The 12152-nt window shown below is 37.3% G+C and overlaps 2 protein-coding genes across 2 annotated transcripts; both read right to left on the bottom strand.

The window, feature by feature from the left end:
• Positions 1–1578: 1578 nt before the first annotated feature.
• Positions 1579–7074, bottom strand: si:ch211-11k18.4 (uncharacterized). The gene is made up of 13 exons (XM_051106906.1): positions 6947–7074; positions 6716–6852; positions 6178–6289; positions 5961–6054; positions 5784–5838; positions 5566–5706; positions 5272–5432; positions 3641–3739; positions 3406–3551; positions 3153–3324; positions 2957–3069; positions 2238–2322; positions 1579–2148 (listed from the first exon to the last, which is right to left on the bottom strand). The coding sequence occupies exons 2-13, from the start codon at positions 6831–6833 to the stop codon at positions 2092–2094; spliced, it is 1353 nt and encodes a 450-aa protein (XP_050962863.1). The 5' UTR covers positions 6834–6852; positions 6947–7074; the 3' UTR covers positions 1579–2091.
• Positions 7075–9049: 1975 nt separating this feature from the next.
• ypel3 (yippee-like 3) lies at positions 9050–11887 on the bottom strand. The gene is made up of 5 exons (XM_051106380.1): positions 11558–11887; positions 10201–10319; positions 10068–10111; positions 9870–9978; positions 9050–9777 (listed from the first exon to the last, which is right to left on the bottom strand). Exons 2-5 carry the CDS (start codon positions 10315–10317, stop codon positions 9688–9690), a joined length of 360 nt encoding a protein of 119 aa, XP_050962337.1. The 5' UTR covers positions 10318–10319; positions 11558–11887; the 3' UTR covers positions 9050–9687.
• Between the last annotated feature and the right edge of the window lie 265 nt (positions 11888–12152).

Here is a 12152-nt window from a genome sequence, read left to right as displayed (position 1 = left end):
TTGAATATTTTCCAAAGTTTATGGTTAATCGTGCGATTAACAAAAAACGAATGAATAATTAAACACTTGTATAGACACCGCACGTTGTCGGTTACAGACGGTAGGTTTGAAAATTCAGGATATACCCTATGTATAATTGCCATGACAACCATTTTTCCGCAGTATAGTTACTGCGGAGTTATTTTAATTTTAAAATAGCAATAAAACATTTTTTTCAAGTCGCTTTCATATTCTTGTGTCTTATTGTATATTTAACGATTTTTTTAAAAACTATGTTTGAAAATGCGATTGCTGTCAGCGGATAAAAAAATAGATGTTGATGCAGGAAAATAACTCCCACTGTTTTTGACCAATGAATTTGCATGCAATTTTAACAAGCTTTGCGGCCACTTCTGATAAATGAACAAGGATTTGTCATAATCGTTTTGATTCAGAGCAAAAGAATCATTTCCTACAAGTCTGTGAACCAACCGTTCATTACACAGAACCGACTCAAAGGAACGATTCGCCATATCATTGCAAGCTAATTTTACAGTATATACAGATTTAACACAATGGAATTATCAAATATTATGTATACTATGTTAATGTCCGTGATAAATATTATATGTGACCCTAGGCCACAAAACCAGGCATAAGGGATTTATTCATCATCTAAAATCTTAATAAATAAGCTTTCTGATGTATGGTTTAGTAAAAAAAAAAAAAAAAAAATTAAAAATCATAATATTGAGAAAATCTTGAAAATACTGAGAAAAGTTGTCCAAATGAAATTCTTAGCAATACATATTACTAATCAAAAAATAAAATTGATATATTTACAGTAGGAAATTTACAAAATATCTTATTGGAATTTGATCTTTACTCAATACTCTAATGATTTTTGGCATAAATGAAAAAAAATATATAATTTTGAGCCATACAATGTATTTTTGCCTATTGCTACAAATATACCAGTGCTACTTATGACTGGTTTTATCCATGGTCACATTTGGTAAATGATTGATTATTGGCCTGTACCGGGGGCCTTTTCGTAAATGTGGTTAATTTGATTAAAATAATGTTCTAAAATAATAATTTAGAAGTACAGGCCTGACTCTAGAATTTTACTCTACAAATCTGGGCCTAGGACAATAATAGACACATGATCTCAAAAAGTTCAGATTTAAAATCTAAAACAATACAAGTTACAGCAAAACAAAAATCTGAAATATTTTTACATTCAGAACACACACACACACACACATTTGTTTTTGTGAATTGTGGGGACTTTCCCTAGACTTCTATAGATTTTATACTGACCAAACGATATTGTCTATCTCCTAACCCTAACCCTCAGAAAAACATGTTTGCATCGTTACACTTTCATATAAACATCATTTACTATTTTTAATAACTTTTTAACATTGTCAAAAATTTCAGGTTTTACTATCGTTGTGGGGACATTTGGTCCCACACACACACACACGCAACAGATCCCTGGGGAATCTACAAAGAGGATTTGGATGTTAACTTCAGCCTAGTTAGCAATCCTTTGCTTTGGCAGTTTCTGAATAGCAATGAAGCCAAACACACACATACATTTACTATTTTATTATCATAACAGCAATAAGTTGACATAAAAATGTAGGAAACCGTGGTATACAAAAGCAAGCTTCAATATTTCTGTTAAAATTGACCATGGCGTGAATAAACACCAGAAGTTGTTAGAATCCACAGGCTTCTCATTCCTCAGTTGTTATAGTAATTTACCATACAATACAGAGTATTATATAGCAACATACATAGCAAAGAAAAGGAGGATGACTTTAAAACCTGCTATTGTGTAACAGTAGGATATTTTAATTCATTAATTGCAATTTAACCTTTACAGTACCAATGAGACTAAAAAAATAAAAAACAGTATTGGTCCACAGCTCCATTATTATTTAGTGCTGAAAACAGAGCTTACACAAACAGTAGTGTGTAACTAAGCGCTCACAAAATAGCTTATCTGCGTCTGCTACATTACAGGAATGATTAGATGCCGTTTAGTGGTACTTCTGGGTGCTGTATTCATCCTATCCAGATCTTCAAAGTCTATATTTCCTCTCAGTTCATGTCCTGATCACCTACACTCTGACGCAGATACTCCTCATAAAGATTTTTCTGCATAAACACACAAGGCATTCATTAGTCGAGTCCATCATCACTAGCTGTCTTTAGATGCATCAACACAACACAAATGCACACTATACCTTTTTGGTCTTCACTACCTCCTGGACATACTCCAGTTTTTCTTGAAGCTGTCTCTTTTCCTTCCCAGAGAATGTTGGTTTGGTCCTAAAAAATGCAAAAAAAGATGTTTAGCAAAATGCTGGAGCTTGTCCTTTTCAAACAATTAAAGTATATGGCATAAAGGGGCATAAATTAAAATCACTAATCTTCCCCTCCACTGCAGGTAAGTAAATGTAAAAAAATAAATAAAGTCCACAAAACTGCAAAAATATTCACTGCTGTAGGAAATTAAATACACAGCTAAGCAAATTAGACTTTCCTCTACAAAATGCACTAATCTTCCCCTCTGCTGCAGGAAATAAGTAAATCAGTAAAATAAAAATAGCTAGTACATTTGAATTTTTAAATCTGAATTTTGTGCTACATTCTTAGAGTTCTGAACTAGGAGGAAGTCTTTTTTCATATAATTATTTACTAATCTTTCCCTGCAGTTCTAAAAAGATTGCTAATAATAATAATAATAATAATAATAATAATAATAATAATAATAATAAAAATAAAGGTCTTAAAAAAAAACAAAACTGTATTTTGGACCTTCAGTGTGAACATTATAGAAAATATCTCCTGTAGTGCTCACTGGAAAAAAGCCAAACTTTAGAATGATAAATGTTGAGTAAATGACAATTCTGATTTCTTGCTGAAAAAGAAACAACTACTACGCATGTAAAGTTGCTCGCACCTGAAAGAAAAGCGAGCAAGGAGGATAAAGATGAATGACAACAGCACCAGTCCAGCACAACTGTACAGCTGCACTTCCCCTGAAAGCGATTCAAATGCCTTCACTGCAGGAACCTGAACAGACAAACCCACACTTACATCAGTATCTACAATGAATCCCTCACACACATACACATAAATGCATATACAGTACATACCACATATAGCGTGAGGGCCTCTATGCCACTGTTACCCAGCATGAGTTCCAGTATTTCTTTGGAGAGGCTGCCAAGCACCAGGGTGACGAGCAGCAGCAGGGGCACAGTGAACCCCAGCATGCCTAACAAACAGCCCTTAAAACGTGATCGACGGTTCTCTATACTGACCTGCCTATGGAGAATTTAACACATTCACAGACATTCACAATCTAGGCATTTGCCTATACAATATGTATGAATAAGGATGTACTACCTGTCATTATTAAGTGTCTCAGTGGCAGTCTCGGTGATAAGGTTGCAGTCCTTCTCCAGTGAGTTAAGCGTGTTCTGCACAGTCTGGTTAATGGTCTTCTCTATAGTTCGACACACCTCCTCAATCTGATTGACACATCGACTGGGCTGATGGTGAGGAAAGACATTTCAGTATTCTTTACTTACAAAGAAAATTGTTGCATTTATAGTAAGGAACTGAAAGAATGGGGTAGCACCTTATTAGGGTTGGGAACATAGATGGTGGGCATATCGAAGCCACACTTGTTGAGACCTGGACGCTTACAAAGCTCCTGCACAATCTGCATCATAACTCTCTGAAAATACCAATAACAAAGCAATGTAACATAATACAACGTTACTCAACAGTCAAACAAAGAGCATTTGTCTTTAAAGATCTTGTGCTTTATGGGTTCTTAAAACATCCACATAAACATTGTCAAACTGCTTGAAGTCAGTTTAATACTGATAATGTATACTTTTTTATTGCTTAATTACATAAGCAAGGACCCAAAAACTAATCAAAACCGACAGTAAAGTCAGCTACAATGTTACAAAAACCTTTTTTTTTTTATTATTCTACTCCACAAAAATATGAATCAGTTTAAATTATCATTGAATACATTATTTTTTTTAATTTATTAATATTATTAATCAGATTTTTTTTGGATGGCTGTTCACATTTTAGTTTAACATGTGGCCAATATCAGATTTCTAGTGTGAACAGATCGTGGTTCTACAGAGCCCTGCACATGACACATCGTGGGCACGATTTATTAATTCCCTTGATTTACTAAATCATGCGCACAATTTACTAATTCATTCCCTCCTTTAGAATAATTCATGCACTCGTTCTAGGTAAATCGTCTGCACAAAATAATTAGTTGTACTTCCTGTCCGCATATGCATTTTCATAAACATGTCATGTCATGTCATGTCATGTCATGTCAGATTTGGGCCACATTTGCCTACAGTGAGCATGTAGCCTTTTCAATTTCAATTTGTGCCACTTCCATACGTGATACTAAATTCGATACAGGTCATGTTTTGCAATGCGACTGCAGTGTGAACGGTCATGTGACTTTTACATCACTCTAGATCAACATTCATCATAATTCCGCACTGACGGGAGACACCTCAAAGATTTTACATACCCTAAGTTATCAAGATCAAGTTGTGAATGGTAATCAGTGGAAATGTGATGTGACAGAACTCACAAGTATTTCAGTGACAACTCTATATATCAGCAAAACATGAGGGCTCATATCATGAAAGTTTCAAAACTTTGCTGTCTTTTGTCACATCCTTGTCTGTATTTTTCATATTGCCTGTGCATAATTTTGCTAGCTTCTGTGGCAGATTACACGATAAATAAATGCATAATTGCTTACTTTATGCCATCCGTGTATACTCCTGAATGACAGCATGCTGCACAAATGTTTCCAAGTCCACAGTTTTTATGCAGAAATAGGCTTTTTTTCCACTGTTGCTTTTCAACTCTTGAAGCAACCCCACTAATGTGATATTTACCCCTGGGAACGTGTTTTAGCTAGTTTTGGATTTTTTGTTAATTTTGTTCTGAAAACCTGGCAACCCTGTTCATATTGTTTGTTTGCGTATGCGGGTCAGTTCAGAACCACAGTCTTGTTCAGCTTCACTGAAAATCTGATACTGGCCACATTTAAATCAAAAATGTGAAAAGCTACACACAATCTGATCCGAGCAAAAATTGGAATTGAGCACTAAGGCTCACAATGTGAACGTAGCCTAAAAGGCTACTCTGAACGGCAGCGTACATGCAAAGTAAAATTTATAACTGCGAACATAAGCGTGTATAAGAGTATTTTACTTGTCGATCAGACTCTCCTCCAGCCTCGTCTGCTTTACTGAGATAAAACCGGAGACGGTCCCCTTGCTTCTCATTCAGTTTCTCTACAATGTTGAGTGTGCGCTTGCATAAAGCCTGTCCCATTGGGTCAAAGAAGACCAGGATCAGATCACAGAGCTCACCTAGTGTAGACAAGCAGAATCAGAATACAGAGACACTTATTAGGATTACAAACAGACTAAATTCAGACCTAAAATCAACATTACAACAATACCAACTCCAGAACACACACAAAACTTTAAGACAAACACACACCGAGCCACAGAATAGCCTGGTCCACGTCAAAGGGGTACTTCATATCTCCATCCACCAGACCAGGAGTGTCAACAAAGGTCACCAAGCTGAAACGTTTCTGCCGTGAAGTACAAATCTCAGTGCTGAGGTATTCTGACACCCCTGAAATTGAGAGAAAGTTACATTTTAGACAGCTTCAATATGCTTGGAGCTCTTTTTTGTGCAGTTCATCAACAAACCTTTAAACTCCTGCAGAGGTTTGAAATGGGGATAGAGATGGAGCGTCGCATTACCCTAAAACCAAGACGACAGTTGTTACATAATAAAAAGAGAAAGATCTTTATATCAATGATGCCAAATTCATGCCCAAATCACATCACAAAACTTTAATGCAACACGTATGGGGTCATACTTACCGTAAGCGATTCCCTCTTTCGCCCACTTGTAACAAAGCTGAAGCCCTGTGTCTCTATAGCGACTCCTGTTCTTTGGATATGCTCCTCCACATACCTGCAAAGCAATAAACGCACGGGTTACTGTTTGAACTTTAATTGTTCTGACTTTATCAGTCTAACACAAACAGCAATCTGAGTGCATGGCTGTAGTGAGTTTCAGGTCGGTATATTAGCCTACCAATTGATAAAGCTGCTCTTTCCAGCTGAGTGGTTGCCCATCAACATCACAGTTATCTTTTTCCGGGGAGGCAGTAAGGTCACCCCAACACTCTGAGCGATTGTTATCAGTCCTACAGGACAAAGGCATAAGTCGTTAGACAAACTAGACTGAAGGTGTGAGGGGGTGAGTAAACTTCAGATTCAGTGAGTTACAGAATATAATTTTGTGTGAACTATCCTGTGACGTCACCGACTGAGTGACAATCACAGCAAAGAAGAAAACTTTATACAATTTAAACCTAAAGCACTAAGAATAAATCTTACGTTCTGCATCGCTTGGAGTACACAGTAACGAATTAAACTGTAAATGTAATGACTGCACAGTAGTGAAAACAAACAGGTGAAATGCCTTAAGTGCATATTTGACATACCAACCGGCATTTTAGCTCACCGGCTACTGTTAGCACCTCCTATCCACGCCTAAACAGGTCTAATACCTTACTAAACCAAGTAAATGAATGAGAATGTAGTCGTTTCTAAAGGGAACGGGTTCTTACCGCTATCCGGATCGATGTACATCTGATGGCAGTCCCGTAAGATGCGCTCGTCGCAGGACACATTGCCAGATATTGAGTCGGCATTTGCAGCACTCCTGCTTTTGATTTTCCCGGACATCGTGATGTAAATTTACGGGCTGTAATAAAGCAGCTTTAGTTTTATCACCTACAAAGTAATAGCCACTGGTGAGATAGTATGAAAAGAATGAACTGAAACACAATATTACTTACATCCAAAATGAAGTTCAAATCGCCCCGGTCTGCTGGGTAACGCTGGCCACGTCACCGATGTGCGCAAAGAGTAGTGGGAGTTGTAGTCTGTATTATTACGTTTATTTACGTCGTCTGATAATTAGGGCAGAAAAGCTGCCTCTTGTTTCCGCCTAGTTTGTTTATAAACCACGTGGTCTATAGAGCATTATGTAACCATTAATCATTTTTGGGTGTTGGGCTTTTGCACAGCGCCATTAATTCACTTGATTAAAAGAAACTGAATTTAATAAAGCGTGTCAGCGTTATCATATTTAAAGGTATAGTTCAACCAAAAATGAAAATTCTGTCATTAATTACTCACCCTCATGTCAGTTCATCTTTGTTCATTAGAACACAAATTAAGCTATTTTTGATCAAAAACGAATAGCTTTCTGACCCTGCATAGACAGCATCGCATCGCAATGTTCAAGACACTGAAAAGTAGTAAGTACGTCGTTAAAAACAGTCCATTTCAGTTGCGTTGCCGTCTGTGCAGGGTCAGAAAGCTCCTGGATTTCACCAAAAATATCTTAATTTGTGTTCTGAAGATGAACAAAGTCTTACGGGTCTTAGGGTGAAAAATTAATGACAGTATTTACATTTGTGGGTGAACTATTCTTTTAAAGCAGAAGTCCACTTCCAAAACAAAGATTCACATAAAATGTACTCACCCCCTTGTCATCCAAGATGTTCATGTCTTTCTTTCTTTAGTCGTAAAGAAATTGTTTTTTTGAGGAAAACATTTCTGTACTTTTCTCCATATAATGGACTGATGTGGTGGCCCGATTTTGAACTTCCAAAATGCAGTTTAAATGCGGCTTCAAACGATCCCAGCCGAGAAAGAAGAGTCTTATCTAGCAAAACGCATGGTTATTTTCATAAAAATAACACAATTTATATACTTTTTAATATCACCCACTGGTTTTGTCTTGCTCTTCCTGACCTCTGTTTTTTTCCAGTTCATGACAGTTAGGGTATGTCGAAAAACTCCCATCTCATGTTCTCCCTCAACTACAGAATCGTCCTATATGGCTGTTTTACCTTTTTGTTTAAGGATGTTTGATCTTCTTTTGCATGTTCACTTTGCAAAGACTGGGTCAGTACTTCTGCAGCGATGTAGGATGACTTTGAAATGATTTTTGAAATTGAGGGAGAAAATACGATTGCAGATTTCCGACATAACCTAACTGTCTTGAGCCAGAATACACAGAGTTCAGGGAGAGCAAGACAAGATGAGCGTTTGAGATTAAAAAGTATTTAAATTGTATTTTTTTTAATGAAAATAACCAATCGTTTCGCTAGATAAGACAGTTTACAGTCTTGCAGTTTGCAGTTTACAACTGCATTTGGAATCATTTGAAGCCGATTTAAACTACATTTTGGAAGTTCAAAATCAGGGCACCATATCAGTCCAAAAAATTCCTGAAAGGTTTTCCTCAAAAAAAAAAAAAATTCTTTACAACTGAAGAAAGAAAGACATGAACATCTTGGAAGGAGGGGAGTACATTATATGCGAATCTTTGTTTTGGAAGTGGACTTCTCCTTTAAGATCAAGATGTCCATTTATATTTTCCATGTTTACTCTTGACCAGCGTTATACACTGTACTTTATTTATAATGCATCATTTTAACATATAAAGAAAATTAGAAAGTACACTACTTACTAACCAAATTTCAAAGAAGCTAAAACAAAAAAATAGCATGACAGCCGTTTTCATTTACCCCATACTTTAATGTAAAGAATTCAGGTTAATGTAATACACTTTAATGGTTTAGCATTTAAAGAAATATTTGCTACACAATCATAAACACATTTACATGTCTGCTCTAACATGATCAGATCAACATCCCTGTACATGCTGCTCAATGTTAGACTACACTTAGAACATTCCTCATAGACAATGCAAGAAACAAGACAAACATAAAATTAATATCCCAATTACATCTTACAAGCTGTAATCAAAGGGTCTTAAGAATGTCAGTCAACTCTGGACAATTTTACAGCAACAAGCCTGCTGTTCACTCACACAAACACACACAAACTTATGAGCAGATGTTCATTTGTTGGGATTCCTCAGTGACTTGGTAAAGTAAAAGATGAATTCAACCAAAATGACTGAATTTGGAGGCATGAATCATCCTTTATGCAAACTCTCTCACATACACACATATTGCACATGATCCACTCAAAGCCACACACACACACAGTAAAACAATTTTACTTGCACTACCTCGTTCACAAAAACCTCGTTCTTTAAAGTAAAAATGAATTGAATAAAAAGGCATTGGATCTCTGCATTTTGATCATGCATTGTCCAAACCTCATGAATTGCACTTAAATGGGAGAATTTGAGGGCTTATGTCAAAATCCCAACAAAAATCAAGAATTCTTTGAAACTGGATTTAAGTGGTTGATAATTGTAGCACAGTTTCTTTCAAGCATGCCTTACACACAAGCACACCTCCAAATACGTATAAAAGACACAAACACACACACACACACACACACACACACACACACACACACACACACATCACCCAAGACTCCCCCCTCTGAAAAACTGGTGCATTGGGATACAAGTGTGAAAAAAGGTGCTCACAATAGTAAATGTAATCATAGATGGATATACATATATATATATAAAAAAGAAAGCATATCTCATGACGTTCTTGGAGAAGCTGCAAGCGGTGACAGCGAGTTAAAGCAAAGGGTGACAGCTTCAGTCCCAGCCATTATCCTTAATCATGTGAGATAATTCAATAATAAACTTCCCCTCCTTATACTTCTGACTTAACTCGAATGCCTGCTCCTGCAGAGGAAAGGAGAAAGGGAAAAAATTAAACGGTGTTCGGACTGCAGGGTAATGATGTAAATAAAGCCATAAAAACAAAGCATGCATACATATTTCCAGCCCAGTGTGGTGTGGCAATTTTCGCAGTAAATATCAGCTACAGCATGAAGACCGGTCAGCAGCAGCCTTTCTTCTGCTGGGCCACAACCCACATTCACCCTGAAATCACAAAATGACAGTTAAACCAACTATTTCTTCCATCACAATGTAATTCAAGCTCTGAGATTTTTTCCAGAAGTGATACTCACACAGAATTGAACAGGTAGGCACGTCCTTGGCTGCCTTGAAACGACTGAAAACAGACAGACATGCGAGTCTTTAATGCAAACAGCATCACAATTCACAGATCCAGCTGTAAATGTGCCACAAAGGAACCCTCACCTTAGAAATTAGGTCATCGTGGTTGGCCAGGTGTGCACGGCAGTGGACGCAGCTGTAGCGGCGGTGACAGGAGTCCAGATAGGCCTGGAAAGTTTTGGCCTTGGTCTGCTTCACCATGTCTTTGAAGAACACACACAAACAAAAAGTGTCAGATCATATCTGCAAGGATAACATGCCTACTCATGTCTAAATATGACCATGAAAACTTGAGGGAAAGGCTACAAAGCAGCCAAAACAGCTCTTAGTGGGGTTGCCAAATGCGTAGTTAGAAAGCATGGCATTGACATCATCAGCTATTAATGTTGCGATTTTCAAAGCAGACTAAATGCTTTGAGATTTTATGCATGCTGGACGTGACATTTGCAGCAATCTTTTCATGCGTTTAATGTCACTGCAAATCTTGTATCCTGTTTTAGAGATATAACAGGAAAAAAGAAAACATCCACATGACCTACTTTGCTTGGCTGCCCACACTGTAGTTACCCCATATATGGCATGCCAGGCACGAGGGTAAACAGAGGTGAGAGGTAATGAATAACTAAAGCATGCTGTAATAAATAACAGCTTCGCTGGTTATAACAGATTTGAAAAGTTACTAAATTGCCGCAGACATGCTCACGATTCTAGTTTCGGTTCATACGGACTATAATGTTACAGCATGGACCACAATGCAGCTGGAAAATCGTAAACGAATCGTTCGTATGAATCGGGTGCTTTCAACGATTCGGTTGAACCGGTGTACAAAACCGATTCGTGATTTGGAGTATTGAGGATTTGACTGATGGAAGCAAAAAATAAAATTTATAAATAGCAAATAATGTTACAAATCTTACCGTAAACTAGTTTACTCCACTGCATGTTAATTTTAGCAACAAATAAACGTGATGACATTGTATTATAGCGTGCTAAAGATTCTTCAGCCAAGATATGTCAATTCATTTTAGTATTATTTAAAAGTAAATTTGAATTACTGTTTTATAGGAACTAATCTACGATAATAACATCCTTAGTATGCCAAATAAACAAACTTAAAAACGTTAAGTTAATGTCACAGCTTAAAATAACCGCCAAACCTTTTTCTGAAATGAACTGTTCGAAAGAACCGATTCGCGGAATTGAATCATTTCCCCCTTCATTACTAAAGAATAGCACTAACAAACGCGGCTAGTTGCACGTATGCCAGTCACCTAAAAATTCACGTTTTGAACTAACACTCTCGTTACATATACAAGTAAAAATTTCACCATAGTATAAAGACTCTAAAACCATGAGTAGAGCCGTTTTAACATTAAAACTGCTTCTAGCCTCCTCGCTCCATTTGACATGCTAACGTATGTAATAATGAAAATGGACTCACCTAAAATATAAAATATGATTTCTTCAAGACAAACGCTGCTCGCAGTATTGTCGCCAGAAGAAAAGCGTGCTCAACTCAACGACATGAAGCCCGAGCGCACTCAACCAAACAAACAAGCGGCACGCTGCGCTTTTCCTACAATTCCCTCCTTTGTGTCCCTCCTGTCGACCCGCTCTAATGCCCAAACCGTATGATATCAACCGAAAGCTTCGTAATTTCCAAATTTCAAGCAAGCCACGGCGCTCGATATGTCGCAAGCGAATATAATCCGTAGATTTGTTTACTGTATTTCGTGAGGAAGTTTCTTATACGTCATGTGGCGCAAAACAAACCGCAGCTGACCAATCAGGGACCAGACGGAGACGTCTGGAATATAGGTCAGCCAATCAGACGCGCTCTTCCCGTGCGTTTGAAGTCACCTGAACTTTACAGTTGCGTCAAAACGTAACAGCGAGCAAAAACAACAAAGCCCTCGTGTTCTGATTATCTTCGTCTTATCGTTTCTTTAGAAGTGGAGGGTGTGTGTCCTCTGGTTGTTTGCATGTTAGTTAAGTCACGCAGGCGGCTTGAAAATTAACTATAAAATGAAAGCCGG

Source organism: Labeo rohita, chromosome 3, assembly GCF_022985175.1.
Source record: "Labeo rohita strain BAU-BD-2019 chromosome 3, IGBB_LRoh.1.0, whole genome shotgun sequence".
Taxonomy (NCBI): Eukaryota; Metazoa; Chordata; class Actinopteri; order Cypriniformes; family Cyprinidae; genus Labeo; species Labeo rohita.
Note: the sequence above shows the minus strand (reverse complement) of the source record. Positions and strands in the feature narration are given on the sequence as shown.